The sequence below is a fragment of the Lissotriton helveticus genome, chromosome 6 (assembly GCF_964261635.1).
Source record: "Lissotriton helveticus chromosome 6, aLisHel1.1, whole genome shotgun sequence".
Lineage (NCBI taxonomy): Eukaryota > Metazoa > Chordata > Amphibia > Caudata > Salamandridae > Lissotriton > Lissotriton helveticus.
In genome coordinates this window covers 314,820,760-314,841,166 of record NC_136067.1, presented here as the reverse complement: position 1 = coordinate 314,841,166, position 20,407 = coordinate 314,820,760, and the positions used below count along the sequence as shown (strand labels likewise).

The following is a 20,407-nucleotide window of genomic DNA, read 5'->3' as shown; positions in this document are numbered from 1 at the left end:
GCTCAGAGAAATGTGGACGCTTACCAAGGAACTCACGGGGGAAATCATGGAGGGCGAAGCGTTAGAGTTCTCATTGAACATTTCTCCGCACTTCACTCTGGGTGGGGTATTGGCCTACCGACCCCCGGGCCCGCCTAGCACCTTTCTTAAATCCCTCAAAGAGATTATTGCCTCGCGTGTCCTCCGGTTCTCCAGGTTTCTATTGTTAGGAGACTTTAATATTCATCTGGAGAACCCGCTGGCCCCAGGGACGAGAGACCCGTCGGATCTTTGCAACTTGACCCATATGACCCAGCGGGTCCTGATTGCCACTCAAAAATGTGGTCACCTACTAGATCCAGTATATTCCAACTTCGAGCTTAATGTATCAGCTCCCAGGCCTGTAACTTGGTCAGATCACTTTTCGACCTGTTTTTCATGGAGCATTGGTAGCTCCCATCTGCAGGCTGGTAAGGTCTCTGGACAGTATCCTAAGAAGATTAACATCCCGGCCCTGTCCAGAACACTGTCCCTCACCCCCCGGACGAGGCTGCGGATCTGGATGGAGCGGTGGAGAGGTTTCGAACTGGATCAGCCAGGCTGTCAACTCTCTCCCCCAGTCCTCCACGAAATGCCTCCCACGGACCTCTCCCTCTCAGCCATGGTTCACCGACTCCCTTAAATCATTGAAATTGGGATGTAAAAAATTAGAGCGGAGATGGCGCCGGGAGTACTGCCCCCGTGCGCAGGTGGCACTTTGTGCCGCCCAGAGGGAGTACTACGCTGCCATTAAAGAAGCCAAAGGTAACTACTTTGCTGATAGGATCTCTAAAGCCAAGAATAACAGCAGAGAAATCTTTGCCATTGTCCGCAGCTTCCTGTCACCCGCTGCTGAACTCTCCTCCCCTCCTGTTTCTTCCCAATGGTGTGATGCCCTATCCACTTATTTTATTGCCAAGATCCAAAAGATACAAGACAGCCTTCGGACTACCCCCCTAGCGCAATATCCTCCATCTACACTACTCGCCCCTTGCACCACCGTACCCAAGCAACTTTTCGCGCATTTCATCTCAGCAGAGGAGAAAGACGTCTTAGCTATCCTAAACTCATTAAAATCTGGTTCGCCCACAGACCCCTGCCCTGCTAGGGTCCGGAGTGGGGTGGCGGAGATAGTCTCTCCGGAGGTCGTTAGGCTGGTCAATAACTCACTGCAATCTGGAAGAGTGCCCCTGCAATGGAAACATGCTAAACTCCTCCCTCTCCTTAAGAAACCTTCAGCTGATTCCACACTTCTCTCAACTATCGCCCTATTTCCCTTCTTCCAGCCTTAGCTAAGGTGTGTGAAAAAGTGGCTTTTAAACAACTGGAGAGATTTGTGGAATCCTGAGGAGCTCTTCACCCGGCGCAATCCGGGTTTAGGACATCTTTTAGCACAGAGACAGCGCTAGTGGAGATTGCGGAGGCCATCAGGGAGTGCCTGGATGTGGGCGGCAGGGCGGCTCTGATTTTGCTCGACCTCTCTGCTGCCTTTGATACGGTACCCCACCTCCAGCTCCTCTCTCGCCTGTCCGATATTGGCATTTATGGCATGGCTTGGGAATGGGTCAAATCCTTCTTGGATAGCAGTACCCAACAGGTGTGGATGCCCCCCTTCTCTTCATCGGATAGCAGAGTGGACACCGGTGTTCCTCAGGGGTCCCCACTAAGCCCCCTTCTGTTCAATGTCTACCTTACTCCCCTGATCTATTTGACGGAGAAGCTGGATGCTAAAATTATGGCTTTTGCTGATGACACCCAGCTTCTCGTGGAAGGGTGATGACCTTCAGACTGAGGTTGCCCATCGGTGTCTTTCATCAGTGTTTTCGTGGCAAGCTCAGGCTAGCCTGAAATGCAATGAAGAGAACTCGGAGGTGCTTCTCTATGGTCACTTCCCTCCTGCTTTTAGAGAGTCCCTCTGGCCTCCGGGGTTTCCTTGTCCCATGGGAGATTGTGGAGATGCTAAGAATCTGGGAATTTGGTTTGGGGCGATTTAGGCTTCCATGAGCAGATCAAGGGGTATGCTTTGGCACACTCAAAGCCCTGAGGGGGTTTTTCCCCCTGCTTCCCCGCTCTGCTAGGGAGACGGTGGCCAGGGCGCTTATATTGTCTCGCCTGGATTATGCCAACGCCCTGTACCTCTGCATCCAAGGGTACCTCCTGGGAAAGCTAGAGGTCATTCAGAATGCTGCAGTTAACATCCCGAGGTGCCCAAGCGTTCACAAGCAGCTGAGCAACCTGCACTGGCTGCCCGTTGCTAAGCGTGTGCAGTTTAAAGCACTGACCATGACACACAAGGCACTACACGGCTCGGGCCCTGTCTATATCAGTTCCAGGTTTGCCTTTTATACTCCCAGCCGACCCCTGCGCTCAGCTCTGCAAAGACAGCTGGTGATCCCCAGATTTCGGAGAGCACTTCTTGGCGGTCAGTCCTTTACGGTCAAGGCTGCCACTCTATGGAATGCTCTCCCAGATGATCTTCGGCACATTAAGGAACTGTCCACCTTCAAAAAACGGCAAAAAACACTCATCTGTTTAAACAATCCATCTAGCCCTTGCTGCCTCCCATGTTATTGTTTCCCCACGCGCCAGGACACTCTTGAGTAGCAGTGCGCGCTACAAATACCTTTATAACATATAACATAAGCACATAGGGTGTGCGTTTTTTTAAATCATTTGATCACATTTGTTGGGGGACACGTATGAGTTTTAGCAAAATGATTACCGATGATGATAAACGTGAGCATAGCTGGTGAGTACCAATCAGCAACCTCGACTGGTGGTGCGCACATGAGGTGTCATTTTGCTTTTTTCACTATTTTGGAAATATTAAAACATTTATGGGTGTGTTTTTTTGGTATATATACCAATGTTGCCCATCTTTCAATAATTGATGGGATATGACTGTCATTTGATAAAAACACCTTTTTATGACAAAGAAGGCAAATAAAGTGGTACGACACTACCTGACAAGTAGGAAGGAGTGATCAGCGAAGATAAAAATAAATTCTACGTCCACAGTTGTGATTGGATAAGCCTTAGGGACCAGGCCTTGTGTGTATTTGATGAATTGAGGGGAGGGCGACCTGTTCCTCTTGTTCCCTCTGCAGCTTCGTATTGACAAAATGAAAGAGTTAGGCACCCTGTTCAAGCAGGAACCACAATCCTAGTGAGGGTAAGTGTAGTACACACTAAAAGTTTACCTATGCTCAACCTCTAATATTTTGGCACAGAGCAGTCAAGCTAATCTAAAGAGGTAATGTGTAATGTATATGTGCACAAACACTGCAACACAGTGAAAAACGCCTCAAAAGTACTCCACACCAGTTTAGACGAATATCCAATATTTATCTAAGTAAAACAAGACCAGAACAACAAAAATCCAACATACACAAGTCAAGATATGAATTTTGCAAGAGGAAAAACAAATTAAGTCAATAGCTCCAACTGGGGCTATCTGGTCGCGCTTGACCGGGACAAATCCAAACGTTCAGTCCGACCGCGATGGCATGTCAGGTAGATACAGGAGTCATGCGGATATGCTGACAGTACCTCAGATGTGTCACTGCCCGGCGATGACGCGTTGAAATCCGGAGGAGAGGCGTTGCTGCCGTAGGCCATGCATCGGTTCCAAAGTCAGGCATAGTCGTTGATGCTTCGATGTCATGAGGGGGCGATGTCATGAGGGCGGTGCGTCGGTGAAGAGGTGTCAATGCCGAACAACAGGGGTGTAGGCAATGCGTCGGTTACAAAATTCTGTCTAAAGTGGCAGACATTATTAACATGGAGGTGAACAGAGTGCTTAATCTATCTCTAAGCAGCGGGAAGGTTCCCTCTACTTGGAAGCAGGCCAAAATTATACCACTGTTGAAAAAACCCTCAGCAGATCCATCAGAGGCCCCCAATTACAGACCCATCTCACTGCGGCCTTTCTTCGCAAAATCTATTGAAAAATATGTGACTCAAGTCACCACCGAATATATCGAATCAAATAACCTCTTTCATATGAGCCAATCTGGTTTCCGCACTAATTTTAGCACGGAAACGGCTCTCCTAGACATTTCCGACTCTATAAAAGAGACCCTCGACTCTGGCAGAAAAGCAGTTTTAATACTGCTGGATCTGTCAGCCGCATTTGACACCGTGCCCCATGATAAACTCCTCCAGAGATTGAAGGATTGTGGAGTAGGGGGCACGGTGTTGAAGTGGTTCTTCTCCTTTTTGGAGAACAGAAGGCAGGAAGTCTGGCTTCCGCCCTTCTCCTCATGTATGCCTCCCATGAAAGTGGGGGTACCCCAAGGGTCTATGCTTAGTCCTCTACTGTTCAATATATACATGACCCCTGTTGCCCCTCTGGCTGAAGAGGCGGGAGCCAAGATTATATCCTATGCTGACGACACACAGATATTGTTCACTTGTACAAAAGGAGAAGCATTTGACGGTGAGAAAATTAATAACTGCCTGAAGAAAATCTTTTACTGGTTTAGCTTTAATCAGCTGCAATGTAATTCAGCAAAATCAGAGGTGATTCTCTTTGGGGCTTTTAATCCTGATGAATGGAGGCAGTGGTGGCAATCTGATATGTCCCCTCCCCAGTCCTCGGTAGGAGTAGCCAGAAATCTTGGGGTAAAAATCGATGACTCCCTGGACATGAAGAAGCAGGTTCAATCAGTGGTAGGGACATGCTACGGAACCTTGAAGACCATCCGTAAATTTCTACCCCTACTGTCTCTTGACCCCAGAAGGACAGTAGTCCAGGCCCTTATTACATCTCGACTGGACTACACTAATGTCCTCTATTTGGGCCTCCCGGAGTATCTATTGAATAGACTCCAGGTGGTGCAGAATGCGGCAGCCAGAGCCATCCTCAGGTTGGGTCGCCAGGCTCACATCTCTACCCATCTGAGGAATTTGCACTGGCTTCCCATTCACCGCAGGATTCAGTTTAAGGCCCTGACCATGGCCTTTAAAGCTCTACATGGCTCTGGTACTCATATCAAGAGAAGAGTGAGCTTTTACACACCTGGCAGAGTCCTTAGATCATCCAATCTTCACTTGATGAGTAGACCCAAATGTGCGCGCTCTCGCAAAGGTGGCCGGACCTTTCAAGTTCAAGTTGCCCTATTATGGAATAAACTTCCGACCACTTTAAGGGAATTATCTGACATCTGGCTCTTTAGGAAACAACTCAAAACATGGCTGTTTCTGCAATAATTCCTTCAGTATATCTAGAACTGCCCTTTCTGTTTCATATGTGCGGGATCTGCTAGCGCCGGGACACTCTTTTGAGTAACTGCGCGCTCTATAAATATGTCATAACATAACATAACAGGTAGCCGGGGTGGCGGGTGGGCGTGTGTGGATCTGCAGCCCTACATGCCAAGAACAGATGCATACTGGTAAGTAGCATTTTCCGTTTGAGGCATATGGGCTGCAGATCACACACTAGCGAATTGATTGCATAGCAGTTCTCTCCCACAGCGGAGACCAGCAGTATCTGTTGCAGTTGTTTGAAATAGTGTTTTGGGTACAGCCTGGCCCACACTAGCTTGTTGTTTTACTTGCACATCTACACAGTAATGCTTTGAGAATGTGTGCGGTGTAGACCATGTTGCTGCTTTGCAGATGTCATCTAAGGGAATATTTCCTAAAAATGCCATAGATGCCCCTAATTTACGGGTGGAATGAGCCCTAGGGGGAACGGATAGTGTGTTTTCTGCATTTTGGTAACAAATTTGAATGCATTTGACAATCCGCCTTGCAATCCCAGTTTTTGAAATGGGATTACCTTTATGTGGAGGAGAAAAGGACACAAACAACTGTTTTGTTTCACGAAATGGCTTTGTCCTATCAATATAGTAGAGCAGAGCTCTTTTGACATCTAATGTATGGAGAGCTCTTTCAGCAACTGTCTGGGGTTGAGAGAAGAATACTGGCAACTCAATAGATTGAGATGGAACGGTGAAATGACATTTGGAAGGAATTTGAGGTTTGTCTTTAGAACCACTTTTTTGTGATGGAGTTGTAAGAATGGTTCCTGAATTGTTAATGCCTGGATCTCACCTACTCTTCTGAGTGAGGTGATAGCAATTAAAAAGGCAACTTTCCATGAAAGGAACTGTAATTCACACTTATGCCAGGGTTCAAATAGAGGACCCATACGTCTAGTGAGAACAATGTTTAGATTCCATACAGGGGCTGGTGGTACCCTGGGAGGAATTATTCTTCCATGAATGCTTTGATGGCAGATACTCTGAATAATGACAAATGTTGTCTGTTTTGAAGTTAAGCTGTTATAACAGCAAGATGTAACCTGATTGAGGAGTATGCTAAATTACATCTTTGTAGATGGAGCAAGTAACATATGATGTTTTGGATGGAAACATCTAGTGGGTTAATGTTGTTATTTGTGCAATACACCACAAACCTTTTCCACTTGGCTGCATAGCATGCCCTAGTGGTGGGATGCCTAGCTTCTTTTAGAACATTCATGCAATCAGGCGGAAGATTGAGATATCCAAATTCTAAGACCTCAGGAGCCAAATCGCTAGGTTGAGCCGATGGGGTCGGGATGCATGATCTCTCCATGGTTCTGTGTTAGTAGGTGTGGAGAGAGTTTTAATTTTTGATGTGGTACTACTGAGAGCTCCAGGAGCGTGGTGTACCACGGTTGTCTTGCCCACGTTGGTGCAATGAGAATCAATGTGAGGTAGAGTTGCTGTAGGTTGTGCACCACTAACTGAATCAGTGGGAGAGGCGGAAAAGCGCACGCAAATCTGTTTGACCAACTCATTTATATCGCATTGCCTTTGGACAATGGGTGTGGATACCTGGCGGCGAAGCTTGGACATTTGGAGTTGAGGTGTGTGGCGAACAGATATATGTCTGGTTGGCCCCATTTGTGAAAGAAAGGTTGAAAAACTTGAGGATGAAGTTCCCACTTGTGTATCTGTTGTCTTTGACAACATAACAGATCTGCAACTTGATTGTGAACTCCTGGTTGATGCTGTGCTAAGAGAAAGATTTTTTGAGGAATGGACCACCTCCATATGCTCTGCGCCAGCCGGGAGAGCTGTAAGGAGTGAGTTCCTCCCTGTTTTTGATATAGTACATGGCTGTCATATTGTCTGTGCGGACTAATACAGCCTTTCCTGACAGGTAATGTTGGAATGACTTTAGAGCTAGAAAAATGGCTAGCAACTCCAGATGGTTTATGTGGAGTAGATTTTGTTGTGGAGTCCACGTGCCTTGTACTGTGTGCTCTGCTAAATGAGCTCCCCATCCTGTAAGGGAAGCGTCTGTGGTTAGCACTACTTGTGGAACTGGCACTATGAACGGCCGGCCTTTGGAAAGGTTTTTGGTGCTCCACCACTACAGAGAGCGATGTGTCCGGTCGTCCACCACCATCAGATCTGTTAATTGTTATTGAGCCTGGTTCCTTTGGCTTGCTAAGCACTCTTGCAGGGGGCACATTTGGAGTCTTGCATGTGGCACTATGAAGATGCCATCATTCCAATTTATTGCATGAACACTCAAGCTGGTAGTGAGTGTTGCAGTTGAAATTTTTGTACAAGAGCTTGCTTACTTTGTATCCTTGCTGGATTGGGGAATGCAAGTGCTTTGGAGTTATTTATTGTGGCACCCAGATACTGCTAAGACAGGGATGGTTGGAGATGTGACTTTGTTTGATTTATTATGAAGCCTAGCTTGTGTAGCAGGTGGATGGTTTGATGCGTGTGTTGCATGCACTGGTGTTACGACTTGGCTTTTTTTATTTTATTAGCCAGTCGTCAAGGTACGGGAAGACATGTATGTTGTCCCTTCTAAAGTGTGCCGCTACTACTGCAATACACTTTGTGAAAACTCGAGGTCCTGTAGTCACACTGAAAGAAGTACCTTGAACTGGTAATGTTGACCATCCAGTACGAACCAAAGGTACTTTCTGTGAGCTTGGCGGATGGGAATGCGTGCTTGAGATCTAGGGAGGCAAGGAAGTCACCTTGTTTTAACAGAGGAAGGATCTGCTGTAATGTGACCATATGGAAGTGGTCGGAGTGTATGTAAAGATTTAGGGGTCTCAGGTCTAGTATAGGTCTGAGGGAGCCGTCCTTTTTGGGGATAAGAAAATATAGGGAGTAAACTCCTGTGTTTTGATGGTGTATTGGAACTGGTTCTATTGCATTCTTTTGCAGTAGAGAGGCAACTTCTTGTTTTAGGAGTGTGAGATGCTCCTGTGACATGGGACACTGTCTGGGTGGTTTTGTTGGAGGAGTGGAAGTGAGCTCCAGGCAATAACCTGACTGAACTCTTTGTCTCACCCACCTGTCTGTGGTGATGCAGTTCCAGACAGATAGGAACTGTTGTAATCTCTCCCCGACAGGAGTGGAATGGTCTGGGGGGAGGGGAGGGAAGTCACTGCTTGGGAGTGGAGGCTTTGCGGTTGTTGTTACCTCGGCCTCTACCTTTAGTGTTGTTTCCTCTATATCCTCGTCTGTAATAACCTCTATTGGGCGAGGATTGGGTGGGTGCGTAGTAAGAAGAGGAGGCCTTGTCTGTTTGAAATTTTTGGGAGGCGCCCCTGTAAGAGGAGCGACGAAAGGACGCTCTGGGAGTTTGAGTTTGCAAAGCTCCCATGGATTTTGCTGTGTCCGTATCTTTTTTCATTTTTTCGAGTGCATTATCAACTGCTCGACCAAAAAGATGTTGTTGGTCAAAAGGATGATTAAGGATGTTGGTTTGTACCTCTGGTTTGAAACCAGAGATGCGCAACCAGGCATGCCTATGTAACAGTATGCCTGTATTTACTGCTCTTGAGGATGTGTCAGCAGTGTCTAAAGCACAACGGATTGAGGTATTAGTAATGACCTTACCTTCCTGTGTTAAATCAGAAGCCCTGGTCTTATATTTGCCTGGGAAATGTTGCATAAGGGTTTCAAGCTCATCGTAGTGAGCTCGGTCATATCTTGCTAGTAGGGCTTGAGTGTTAGCAATTCTCCAAACGTTGGCTGCTTGAGAGATGGTGCGTTTGCCTGAAGCATCTAAAGGTTTGGGCTCTTTATCAGGGGGTGGAGCATCCCCTGTTGTCTGTGAATTAGCTCTTTTCCTGGCGTTTGAGACTACTAATGAGTCTAATGGCAACTGGCCTTTGATGTATGCTGGGTCAGTTGGAGCAGCTTTATACTTCTTCTCTAATATAGAATTAATTACCCTGGCTCTGACGGGGTCTTTGAATACCTCTGGTGTGTGTTTTACCACTCCCTTAAGCATTGGTAATGTGGTTGTGGTTTTATGTGATGGTAATAGTGTGTCCATAAGGAAGTCTTCTACTGGATCAGTGTGTAGATCTACCCCATGAAAGGTGGCTGCCCTATGAATGAGTTGCGTAAACCCTATAGTGTCATCTGAAGGAGATGGCCTGGAAGGGTATGCGTCATCTTGTGGCAGATCTGGGGCATCTGGCGCATTATAATCTTCCCAGGGATCATCTGATGGACCAGGAATGTCGTCAGGGTCATCTATGGGTTGTTCATCTTCTACCCCCCCTGAATAGTCATCCTCATCCCCATCATCATCTGCTGGTGCAGGGCTGTGTGTGGTGGATGGTGAATGTGCAGGGGAAATGTCTAAATTTGGTAGTTCTAGCAGTGGTGTAGGTATTCTTATAGGAGAAGTTTGAGAATGTTTCTTGAGAGGATTTGGAGGGGTTTTAGGAGGGGCCAGCTTCCTTTTTTTAGACACTGTAATGATATGTCCAGTCTTTGGAAGAATAAGAAGAGTCTTTTATTTTGGATGTGGCCGAAAAAGCTCTTCTGAGGAAGTATCCTTCTTCGGCACCGACTTGTCTTGTTGTTTAGCAGTGTCTATTACAGTCTTTGGAGTAGATTTTGGTTTCGGTTCCGAAGACTTGCGGTCGGAATCCTTCTCAGTGCCGTGTTTTTTGTTCGGATCGGATGTTTTCGGATCTGGAATTTTTGGTTCCGAAGCACGGTTCAAGTTGACAACTTTAGGTGTGTTTCGGTGCCGAAGTGGACTTTGGGTCGACTTTTTTCAGTACCGTAGTTGGCTTCGGTTCGATATTTTTCGGCCTTGAGCTTGTTTGCGGCTCGACTGGTTTTGGTACCGAGGGTTGCTTCGGTGCCGGAGGTAGTTTTAGTTTAAGGACTTTTTGTTTGTCGGGACATACAGACTGACTCGAGCCCAAATCGCCTAGAGGCTTTTTGGTATTCTTCGTTGGCGGGGCGTCAGAAGGTTTTGGTCGGTGTGCACTTGGACCCGAAGGTGGAGGTAGAACCGAAGCCTGGCCCAGTGTAGGGGTGTGAACAGGGTCGACACTTGTAATCACGACCTGTTAACCAGCTGGAAGAAGATAGTTATCGTCTAATTGTCCTTCGGCTCCGGAAGCTGAATTCTCTGCTTCGGAAGCGACGTCGTCCTGCTGTTGTTCTTCGGAATCTAGATGAATTGGAGCTTCGTCTATGATGAGATCTGGTGTCGATGTAGAGGACTGCATCATGACTCTTCGAGCTCGACGGTCTCTGATAGTTTTCTTGGACCGGAACGAAGCGCAGGCCTGGCAATCTCGACTCTCGTGCTCTGGGGACAAGCACAGATTGCACACCTCATGTAGATCAGTGTGGGGAAATTTGTGTACACACTGAGGGCACTTCTTGAAGGGTGTTCTTTCCATGAGCCAAAGGCCCAATGGCGCAGTTGGGCCCAACGGCCCCGACGAACTCTGGAATCGAGAAGCGCAAAGTTTTTCAACACGAGTAACAAGGAAATCGCGATCGAAGACGATACCAACGGTATGATGAAAGAATGGAAGTCGAAAGGAGATCGATAACGAGACCGAACGATAAGCACATCCGAGCCCGATGGCGGAAAAAAACAAAATGAAGATGTAGTCGATGCCCATGCGCACTATGCTCTACAGGAGGAGTCAACTACCAAACAAAGACTCTTCCAAGACAACAACAAAGTGTAATCATCCGGGCCCACCACCAGATGGAGATCAATGCACTAGTGTGTGATCTGCAGCCCATATGCCTCGAACATGAATTTAGCGTTTTCTCACAACCAGGACATGTAAAACTCAAAAGCACATATCCTACCTTTCAAATACATTGCACCCTGCCCATGGGGCTACCTGGGGCCTACCTTAGGGGTTACTAACATGTACTAAAAGGGAAGGTTTGGGACTGGCAAGTAGGTGAACTTGCCAGGTCAAAATGGCAGTTTAAAACTGCACACACAGGATCTGCAGGTGGCTGGTCTGAGACTGGTTGAAGGGCTACTCATGTGGGTGGCACAATCAGTGCTGCCGGGCCACTAGTAGCATTTGATTTACAGGCCCTGGGCACATGTAGTGCATTGTACTAGCAACTTACCAGTAAATCAAATATGCCAATCATGGAGAAACCAAATGCCATAACATTTTAGACACCGAGCACATGCACTTTAGCACTGGTCTGCAGTGAAAAGTGCACAGGGCCTAGCAAAAACGAAGTTCAGCACACAGTCAAAACAGGAGGACAGAAGGCAAAAATACAGGGAAAATCCCACCAAAAAATGCCAGATCTAACAGTATTTGTTTAACTTTTCCGATCCAAAATTGGTCTTGGTTCCAACGTTTTTTTCTTTATTAGGAAGAAATAGGGATAATAAAAAAAAAACTTCCCTTCTGCCTGTGGAGTACTTTCCCTATGGCTCCCTTGCTGAGCATGGTTAAGATAATTGATGGAGTTGGAGATGAGGTAGGGATATCTTCCATGGAAATGTATGAGGCAGTTTTTTATTGAATTCCAAAACAAACGCAATTAGATCCAAAACCCAACGGTCCACTGTTTTAAATAACTGCATATTTGACCTACAAGTGCCATTGGGGAATAAGTAAGAGTAACCAGCACATCCAATTTGTCACTGTCTTCGACCAGTGTCCCTTTCTTGTCAACCTTGTTCCTTACTAGATGTTTTTTTAGTATGACTAGTGTGGTGGTTGCCTATATTGTTGTTGAGGATATTGTGATCAGTAATTGCTGTTGAAAGGGCTAATATTGCTGAAATGTTTGCCAAATAATGCTTCTCCATCAAACAGCAAGTCCAGGATCTTACTTCGGACTTCAGGTCTGAAAAAAGTGACTTTCAACCACTCCTGTCTGTGAAGCACAGCCGCTCCTGCCAACTGACGGAAATCTGTAGAATTGATGTCCATCCATCATCTCAGATTAAGTTATTTCATCCTCTTGGAAGATCTTTTTTGCTTCAGTCTTTGCATCCTCCGGTACATGATTAAAGTATTGAGCAATGTCTCCCCACATTTGCCTTAGACCAGCTGCTCAGTCCTGACCAGACGGTGGGGGTAGGTGTTACCGGCACGGACCGCACGCTATCCGTGTTCCTGACCTTCACGTGCAGGTCCCACTGGAGCAGACTGCGGGGCATCTTATGATCTCCCTTAGGGTCACCCCTACTCAGCAGGACTTCCTTGCCTGCCCCTATATGACCTCAAGGCGTAAGGTTGTATGAACACCCTATATATATTTTTTTTTCACTGTGTACGTCCCACTAAGGTCCTGACAAATTGCCATCCGGGCATGAAACATGTTGACCTGATCAGGGGGTTGTAGGTATATTGCTCAATACTACCTGTAGCATTTATCTCCCCTCCCACCATTTTAACCAAGGGCGCCAGCCACGTTAATAAATTTCATTGTGGACTGACCCACCTTTTTTACTTTTCACCACACTTCTCACTACTACACCCCTTTTTCCTCCCCGCACACCCGCATGCATCATATGGCTGGGACAAAAGATCTCCGTTAAAGAGCCCCTTTATGGGTGCCCGTCGGACATTGCAGCGCCAGCCCGACGAGGAGCAAACCCATATGATGAAGCATGACATCTAGCTTGCTAGGTGTGTGAGGGTTTTAGTCCCAACAAGGGACTCTTTGGCTTTTCCTATCCTTCTCTTTTCACGCTCCACTTGACATACTCTAGCTCTCCACCACCCCACTTGGGGAACTTTGTACATTACTTTGTGACTAGTCCCCACATATGCCTGTCATAGAGCCCAAGGATCGCTAAGGAATTGGCTGCCCTAACCGTAGTCGCTAACAGTGGAAAATCACTGTCTATAAACATCTAACGTTTCTCTGAGGGTGCGTGGGGATAGGTGTGGAGAGATCCTTCAAGCTGCTTATTTTACCACTGAATCTTTTTTGGGGTTTTCTATCAAAAAAATGAATTTATGGCACTTTATACTACTTATCTAGTCTAGGAAAGACAGCAAAGATGGTTTCCGGCTTCTTCATGATGTTAACGCTTTCCACCAAAATGAAAACTACAATAGGGATTGCCCTTACTGATTTCCCAGAAGGCTCTTTGAAGTCATACAAAACAATATGAATGTTTTGTAGGCATTGGCACTTCAAATCTGTTTGCTGCTCTTTCCATTATATTGTGAAATCCTTCAGTCGTCAGTAGAAAAATCCACAGGTAGTGCAGCAGGTGGCAAAAGAACTGTAATTATGCTGTCATCCCATTCATTAGGTACATCCTAATCGTCCAATACCTCACCTTCTCCTCTTTCCTCATCACAGGACATATAATCCGCTAGTGGGATGTCTATGCTTGACCCTGGTGTTCTCTTAGGTGTGTGCTCCATGGGTAAATTATGAGGCATAGGCAGGTTGGGCAAAAGGAGATTGCAGAGACCTCAGTATTTGTCTATGTGATGCAGACTTTGTAGGTTCTAGAAAACTTATAACAGTCATCCAACATGAGCTTTAAGTCATGAATTAAAGCCCATGACACATGCATCATCTCTTCTTGATGTTATTGATGAATATAGGGTTGGGATGGATCCATATACTGAATAGGTCTAACAGCATATTGTTCTGCTCAAGAAGAATAGCATTAGTCCTAAAATATTCCTCACCTTCCACCTCTTCCTGATATTTTACATTTAGTTCAGATGGGCTAAAGCAGTTCAAAAGGGCGGTCATCCTCATCTGAATCATTTTCATCCAGTAAATGACAATGGAAGCGGTGACACCTTACCAGGGAAAGTATACTTGGATACTGTTTCTGAATGTATTTTATTTTGCTTTGACGATGGCAATGCTGATGTAATCAGCGGTTTCACCAGCAACTGTGTTATTGCTCCTATCACCAACAGTGGTAATTGACAACTTTCTTAGTTGGCAGTGTCATCGTCAAACTTGCCGTTGGATGTTTCGTAGCTGTAGTTGAGGTTCTTTTAGATGTAACTGTTGACAATTACGTCAATGGAAGGCTCCTTGAATTATAAAGCCAATTTGGAAGAAGGTATTGCAGGCTCAGAATTTGACTTTCCTAAGGAAACGTCCTTTTTTATGTTTGTGAGTGCTCAGTAGACGAGCAAAGCTCTCTTGGTGACCTATGGTGGATCTTTTTTAAAGCATTTTTAGGTGGTTCATGATGTAGCTGACCTTATGATTTCTCTCTGTTATGTGGCTTTTTACCTGATTTTGAAGACTAATCACTTTCTTCACCAGAAACTAGGGTGTCTTTGGCTTTAAACTTCTGAAGCCACAGTAGTAGGCCCCCGCCGACCTTTCTGGGTTTTGGAAAAAAGAGGTATGACAAACTGTTCATTCCTTTACCTTATGGGACGGGTAAAGGGGGTAAATGCATTCCTTGTGAGGATCTTCTGAATGGAGCCTCTTCTTACCACATGTTCCACAAGATCAAAATAGTCTTGTTTTTAAAAAACTGACATCCTGCATAGTCAGATGTCTTCAATGGAGGTTATTTTCGAAGACAGAGTGCATATATTACCAAAAGGCACTCTCTGAAGGAGTTAATTTTAGATAAACAGAGCAGAGCTCAAGGAAACGCGCATCACACAACATAGTAGAAAATCTGAGGGAAGGAAACCTCAGAGAGGAGTGTTCTACAGGGTGCTGCAACATGAATGGCTGGAGTTTGGTTATTTTTGAAAGAAAAATAAGATACTGAAGTGAATGTTTTGTACCCCTAGTTGGCTATGCCCTGCTTCTAGTTATATCGTGGGACTCTCACTTTGATGACGGGGAATGAATCAAGCAAGTGAATATATGAAAGATCCAATACTGGAGAACAAGATGGAAAAAGACTACAAACAAGAAAACATTAATAACATTAATACGCTCTTGCTGAAGGACTACTTTCCTGATCCACAGTACTAAATTCTGGAGAAAAGGCAATGGCTGAAAAGGCTGACCAAAAGCCCTTACTATATATGTGTAGAAGGGGGTGGGTGTGAGTGTACATCTCAATAATTGCCAAAACAGCTAAAGTTTTCTATTACCAGTCATAAACAGGGAGCCAAACTAGAAAGATTTCAATAAATAGACAATGCTGGGATAGCTAAATAAAAACAACATTTTGGTAAATATAATGAATTTTTATGAAAGAGCAGAATTAAAAATGATCAAAAATGTTACAGATATTACAACATACCCTACCAGGCAATGAATATGAATGAAAAAATTAAAGGGTGGTGGCACCACAGAGAAAGGTAATCAAAATGGGTATCATATGCCAGGGTGATTTTGAATGTTTACCTGAAAACAATGCTAAACTACATTTCTTCAGTTTAAAAGTATTCAAGTCCATTCAATTGTTGAAATCTGCAAAACCTGTTCAGAAAAAAGGTCTGTGTATCTGCGCCTTACACATACCACATCACTGCTTATATTTCACTTATAATAATTTGTCCCAAAAGAAGTAACAAATGTTTACTTGAGTCTGCTGTGTTCCTCTTTGTATTTGTATATAGCCTGTTGAAACTGGTTCATCTGCTCCACAGTTGTGACTTCTTGATCTAGCAAGGTCTTTTGCTGCTCTTTCAACTGAGAAATCTTTCTTAGTCTTTCCATCTTTTCTGGTTCCGAGGTCTGATCAAGGCTAAGAGGAAAAAATCGAAACGATAATAAAACAATACTACTAAATAAATAAAAACAAATTACAAGGGTGCAACTCAAGTAGGCTAACAAGTTTATATAAGAGACTGCTAACCTTTCAACTAACACATATTTGAAATCTTACATATTTTCAATTTGTCAACTAAGTATACACATTATATCGATAAACGACTAGAATGATACACAATTCTGATTCTGAAACATAACCACATAAGAGCACCTCTCAGGGACCTCCAACTACCTCCTGAGCTACCCAGATTTTGCATACTGCCTGTTAGCGGTACACGTGTGGAATTCATAGCAATAACTAATTTATAATCTGGGGCTGACCAGTGCCTCCAGTATACGATTTGTGCCAGTTGCTAGAGGAGGCGTGCTGGGCCAGACTGGAAACGCAAAGCAGCCCTGTCAATTTTTTTCAGACCAGCTACTAGTGGGTTTGGGGGGTTCTCCTCCCAAGAAGATTTGGAGGAAAATGGTGCACTCTTAACAGTAGATTCCTCATCTTTTGAATATTTCCCCAGGCGTCAGACTGCATCTAGGCAATTCTAAAGCAGTAACCCTATATGCAGACAAGTGGTGCTTTGCAGTTCCATGCTGATGTTGCTCTGCTTTGGAAGGAACACGCGGGCCCTATCTATGCATTGACATCAGTTGCTTTCTGAACTGTCCCGGAACAAAGAAGACTGGAAAGTTATTTGTCTGTCCTAGATTAAATGGAGTCACTACCTTTGGAAGAAGGGAGGCTGGGGTTCGTAGAACCTTCTTGTTTGGTAAAAAGTGATGTATGGTTGGTTGACAAAGAGGGTTTGTAGCGCTCACCTGCTCTGCCAATATCAACAAAGAAAGACTTAGTCTTGGGGGTAATTAGCTGGAGAGGACATCTAAGCAGGTTCGAAAGGATCACATAGGAGGAATGTAAGAACCACATTTAATTCCTATTGGGGAATAATACACCATGCACAGAGAAGCAACTCCACCCAGCCCTTCTTGCTGCAATATCACATGGTGATGTTGTCCAGAAGCACCTGCATCAGCCTTCCTTTGACGGATGGATGGAAGGAGGGCTTTTAACGGCAAGTGAAAGGCTTTGAGCGCTAGCATACTGATGTTGAGTTCAGCTTCCGCTAGAGACCAAATACCTCTCTGATCTCCACCTCCCCTAGGTGGCTACCCCAACTCAAGAGTGATCCATCAGAAATTACTGTCAGCTCTGGGTGGGGAAAGGAGAGGAGTCTGCCGCTGACCCAATCAAGGTCCAGCAACTACCACTGCAGGTCTTTTGCAGTCTCCTCTAAAATCTGGACCTGATCAGAGAGATCACCCTTGTGCTGTGGGCACTGGGTCTTGCAGAGTTCACAAATGCCGTCAGGCATGATTGACCATCAGCAGGCCATCAGACCCAGCAGCCTCAGTCATCCTCAATGAACTCCAAAACTGAGTGAGACATCGAGGAAAGGCACGAAACTGCTCCTGGTCCAGAATGTCTCAGATGAACAGGAGCATCTGCAAAAGAGTCAGGTGTGACTTTGGCAAGTTTACAGTGAACCCAAACAGTGTTCTAAGGTTCGCCGGAGTCACGACGTGGGTCGTGACTGCCTGGGGTGAGCCCGCCTTCTGCAGCTAGTTATCCAGGTAGGGGAAAACTGGCATCCCTAAATTCCAAATATGTGTTCCGACAACTGGCAACATTTTCCCGAACCACCAAGGGGCACTGGTGAGGCCCAAGGGCAGCACAGAATACTGGAAATGCTACTGCCTCGCCTTGAAATAAGGATAGCACCTGTGGGCCTGCAAGATGGAGATGTGAAAATAAGCGTCCTGTCTCCTGAGTCTAGGACAGACAAGACCAGTGTCAGGGTGACCATCTTCAATGTATTCTTCAACAGGCAGGCACTGAGAGGGCAAAGGTCTAAGATGGGACAGATCCTTCCATCTTCTATCGGCACCAAAAAGTAGCATTGACACCTTCCATATGGCTCCTTTGGCCAAAGGAGCCTACACTTCCTGCTGCAAAGGGGACATATTAACTCCTACTAGCCATTCTGAGGATAGTGGATGGTGAAGCAGAGTGGCGAAGAATGGTAAAGCGTAACCCCAATGAACAATTGCAAGACCCACTTGTCTGAAGTTATTGCCTGGCAGAAAAAGTTAGATCCTGCCTCCAACAGGGTCGATGGGTGCCAAAGAGGACACACACTAAACAGGTCTCGAGGCTGCATCAGCCTGTGGGGGTGGAAGACTCTACAGCATGCTGTTCCCATTGTCCCTGTTGTCAGTGGGTAGTGGGTACTGTAGCTGCCAAAGTGCTGAGGGGATTACAGCACTGACTGCATTTGTTGACAGTTTTGAAGGTCCCTATTGAAACCAAGGATGGGGAAAAACTGTTGATGTGTTTGAAGAAAGGGGTCATACAGGGTAAGGGACTACGTTGTGGCTCTGCTCAAACCGGTTGAGAGCAGAGTCTGGTCTAGCTTCAAAAAGTCTGGATCCACTGACTTGCATGTCCATCATGCTAGCTTGGACAATGACTGAAAAGCCAATGACCTGCACTCAAGCAGATCTGCTAAGGGCCACATTGGTGCCTATGGCTATACCAAGGTATAAAATGGTGTCCAATCCAGAATGAACCGTAAATTTTGCTGCATCATGACGGCCTGGACAAGAATTATATGGGCCTCCTCAGGGACAATAGCCAGGACATGGCTACTAAGTCACAAAAGGCATGGGTATACCTGCCCAATAGACAGCTTTCATTCACTGAACACTTGGGTAGGCTGATGGAGAAAAACAAAACTTGCTTATCAAAGGTTTCAAACCTAGTCGATTCCTTGTCAGGTGGTGTGGTAAGGAACAATTTTGGGTTCACTATACCGGCTGAGGCCTGTGAGACACAAGATTCTAATCTGTGGGGTTCTGGGTGAGGAAGTCTGGGTCACCTGGGGTTGAACGGTGACATAAGTCGACCTAACTGTTAGCTGAGGCGCCTGAATAAGGCTTAGACCAAGCTCCCAAAAAGGTATTGTTCTGTGTCTCAATAAAGGGGAAAAGGGTGTCAGAACTAGTCTGGCCATTCTGCAGTAGCTTGGTCAATACCTTTGTTTTGAACTCCTGAGTAGGAAGCTTTATGTGAAGCACCTCTGCTGCCCTTTACATCACTATTGTGAATGAGTGACTTTCCTCTGTAGCAGGGCCATGAGGAGAAGCCAGCCCAGTGTCTGGAGTGTGTGAATGGTGACTTAATAGGGCAAGAGCATCAATTTCGGAGCATAATGACGTCGAAATGTAGCTGCATGGTACCACCTGTCTTACCCAGTGAGCCCAACTGGCTCCGAAGGGGGGACCTGCCTGCAGCAGCCCAGTTGGGAGGCCTCTAAGGTCCAGGAGGCCTGAAGAAGTACCAGAGGGAGCTGGTAGCATGCCGAAAATGAGCAACATTGAATCTGTTTTCGCACAGTGGTACTGGATCTAGTCTCACGCCTTGGGAAATAGTCAAAAAGAGAGAATCTGTAGTTCGAAATCTCTATCAAAACTTCCATATAATAAAGTGCGGTCATATTGTTCAATCTTACCAGCACTCTTTAGTGCAAGATTAGTAGTAGGAGTACTTCCATGGCTACTCTGACTGCCAGGACATCTAGGATGTTTATATGTAGGGTTTTTTCTAGAGGGGTCTGAAGGGTCCTCGCAGATCAGCCTTTCAGGTGTGCGCACTACACACTTACAGCATCAATCAGTAGATCGATTTGCAGGTGCAGTGTGTGGAGATGAACAGGCTCATGCCAAAGATTCCTGCTAGGCAGAGCAGGCAAAATTCCACCTAGACAGACCAGATTGTCGAAGCAGTAGTACTTTGTAAGCATATGTAGAGATGCCTGACAAATCTCCATAAAAGGCATTCAGCGTGCCAATGCAGTGATAGTAGTTTTGTCCCTGGTAAAATGAGTAGTCCTTTTGAAGGTTGCAACTCAGACAATGCGTAGGAAATCTTCGTAAGAGCACAATCCATTGAGAGATGTTTGTACTACCTCGACCTTCTTTGAACCAGCAAACCCCAGAAAGAGCCGATTGTCTACTTGATGTTTTTTAGTGTGATCAATGTATAAACAGAGTGCCCTCTTGGGGCCCATACAATAGTGTCTCTTACTCTTTTTAGGGATGAGGAGGAGCAAACAGTGCTGGAATGGTGATGTACTGTATGACATGAAACGGTGTTACCATTTTCCTTTGCAAAGAAGTGCGGGGCTCAGCACTAGCTTATACGAGAAACACGAGCCTGAAACTTGCTCACATAACACGCTGACATTATGACAATAAAGAAGACCGATTTGAGGATCAGGAGACATAATGGAAAACTGGGAATCAGCTCAAAAGGAGTCAACAAAGTAAAAACCAAAGTTAATTCCTACTTTGGCATTCCAAAGGGCTCTGTGAAAATAAATCTTGCA

At 45.6% G+C, this 20,407-nt stretch overlaps 1 protein-coding gene across 2 annotated transcripts in view; it reads right to left on the bottom strand.

The window, feature by feature from the left end:
* The window catches only part of SMC6 (structural maintenance of chromosomes 6), a 1,026,872-nt gene that overhangs the window by 693,956 nt on the left and 312,509 nt on the right, over positions 1-20,407 (bottom strand). For both annotated transcript variants that reach the window (XM_078647759.1, XM_078647758.1), the window contains exon 13: positions 15,778-15,942. In XM_078647759.1, the coding sequence (XP_078503885.1) occupies positions 15,778-15,942 (165 nt within the window). The remainder of the gene's footprint in view (positions 1-15,777; positions 15,943-20,407) is intronic.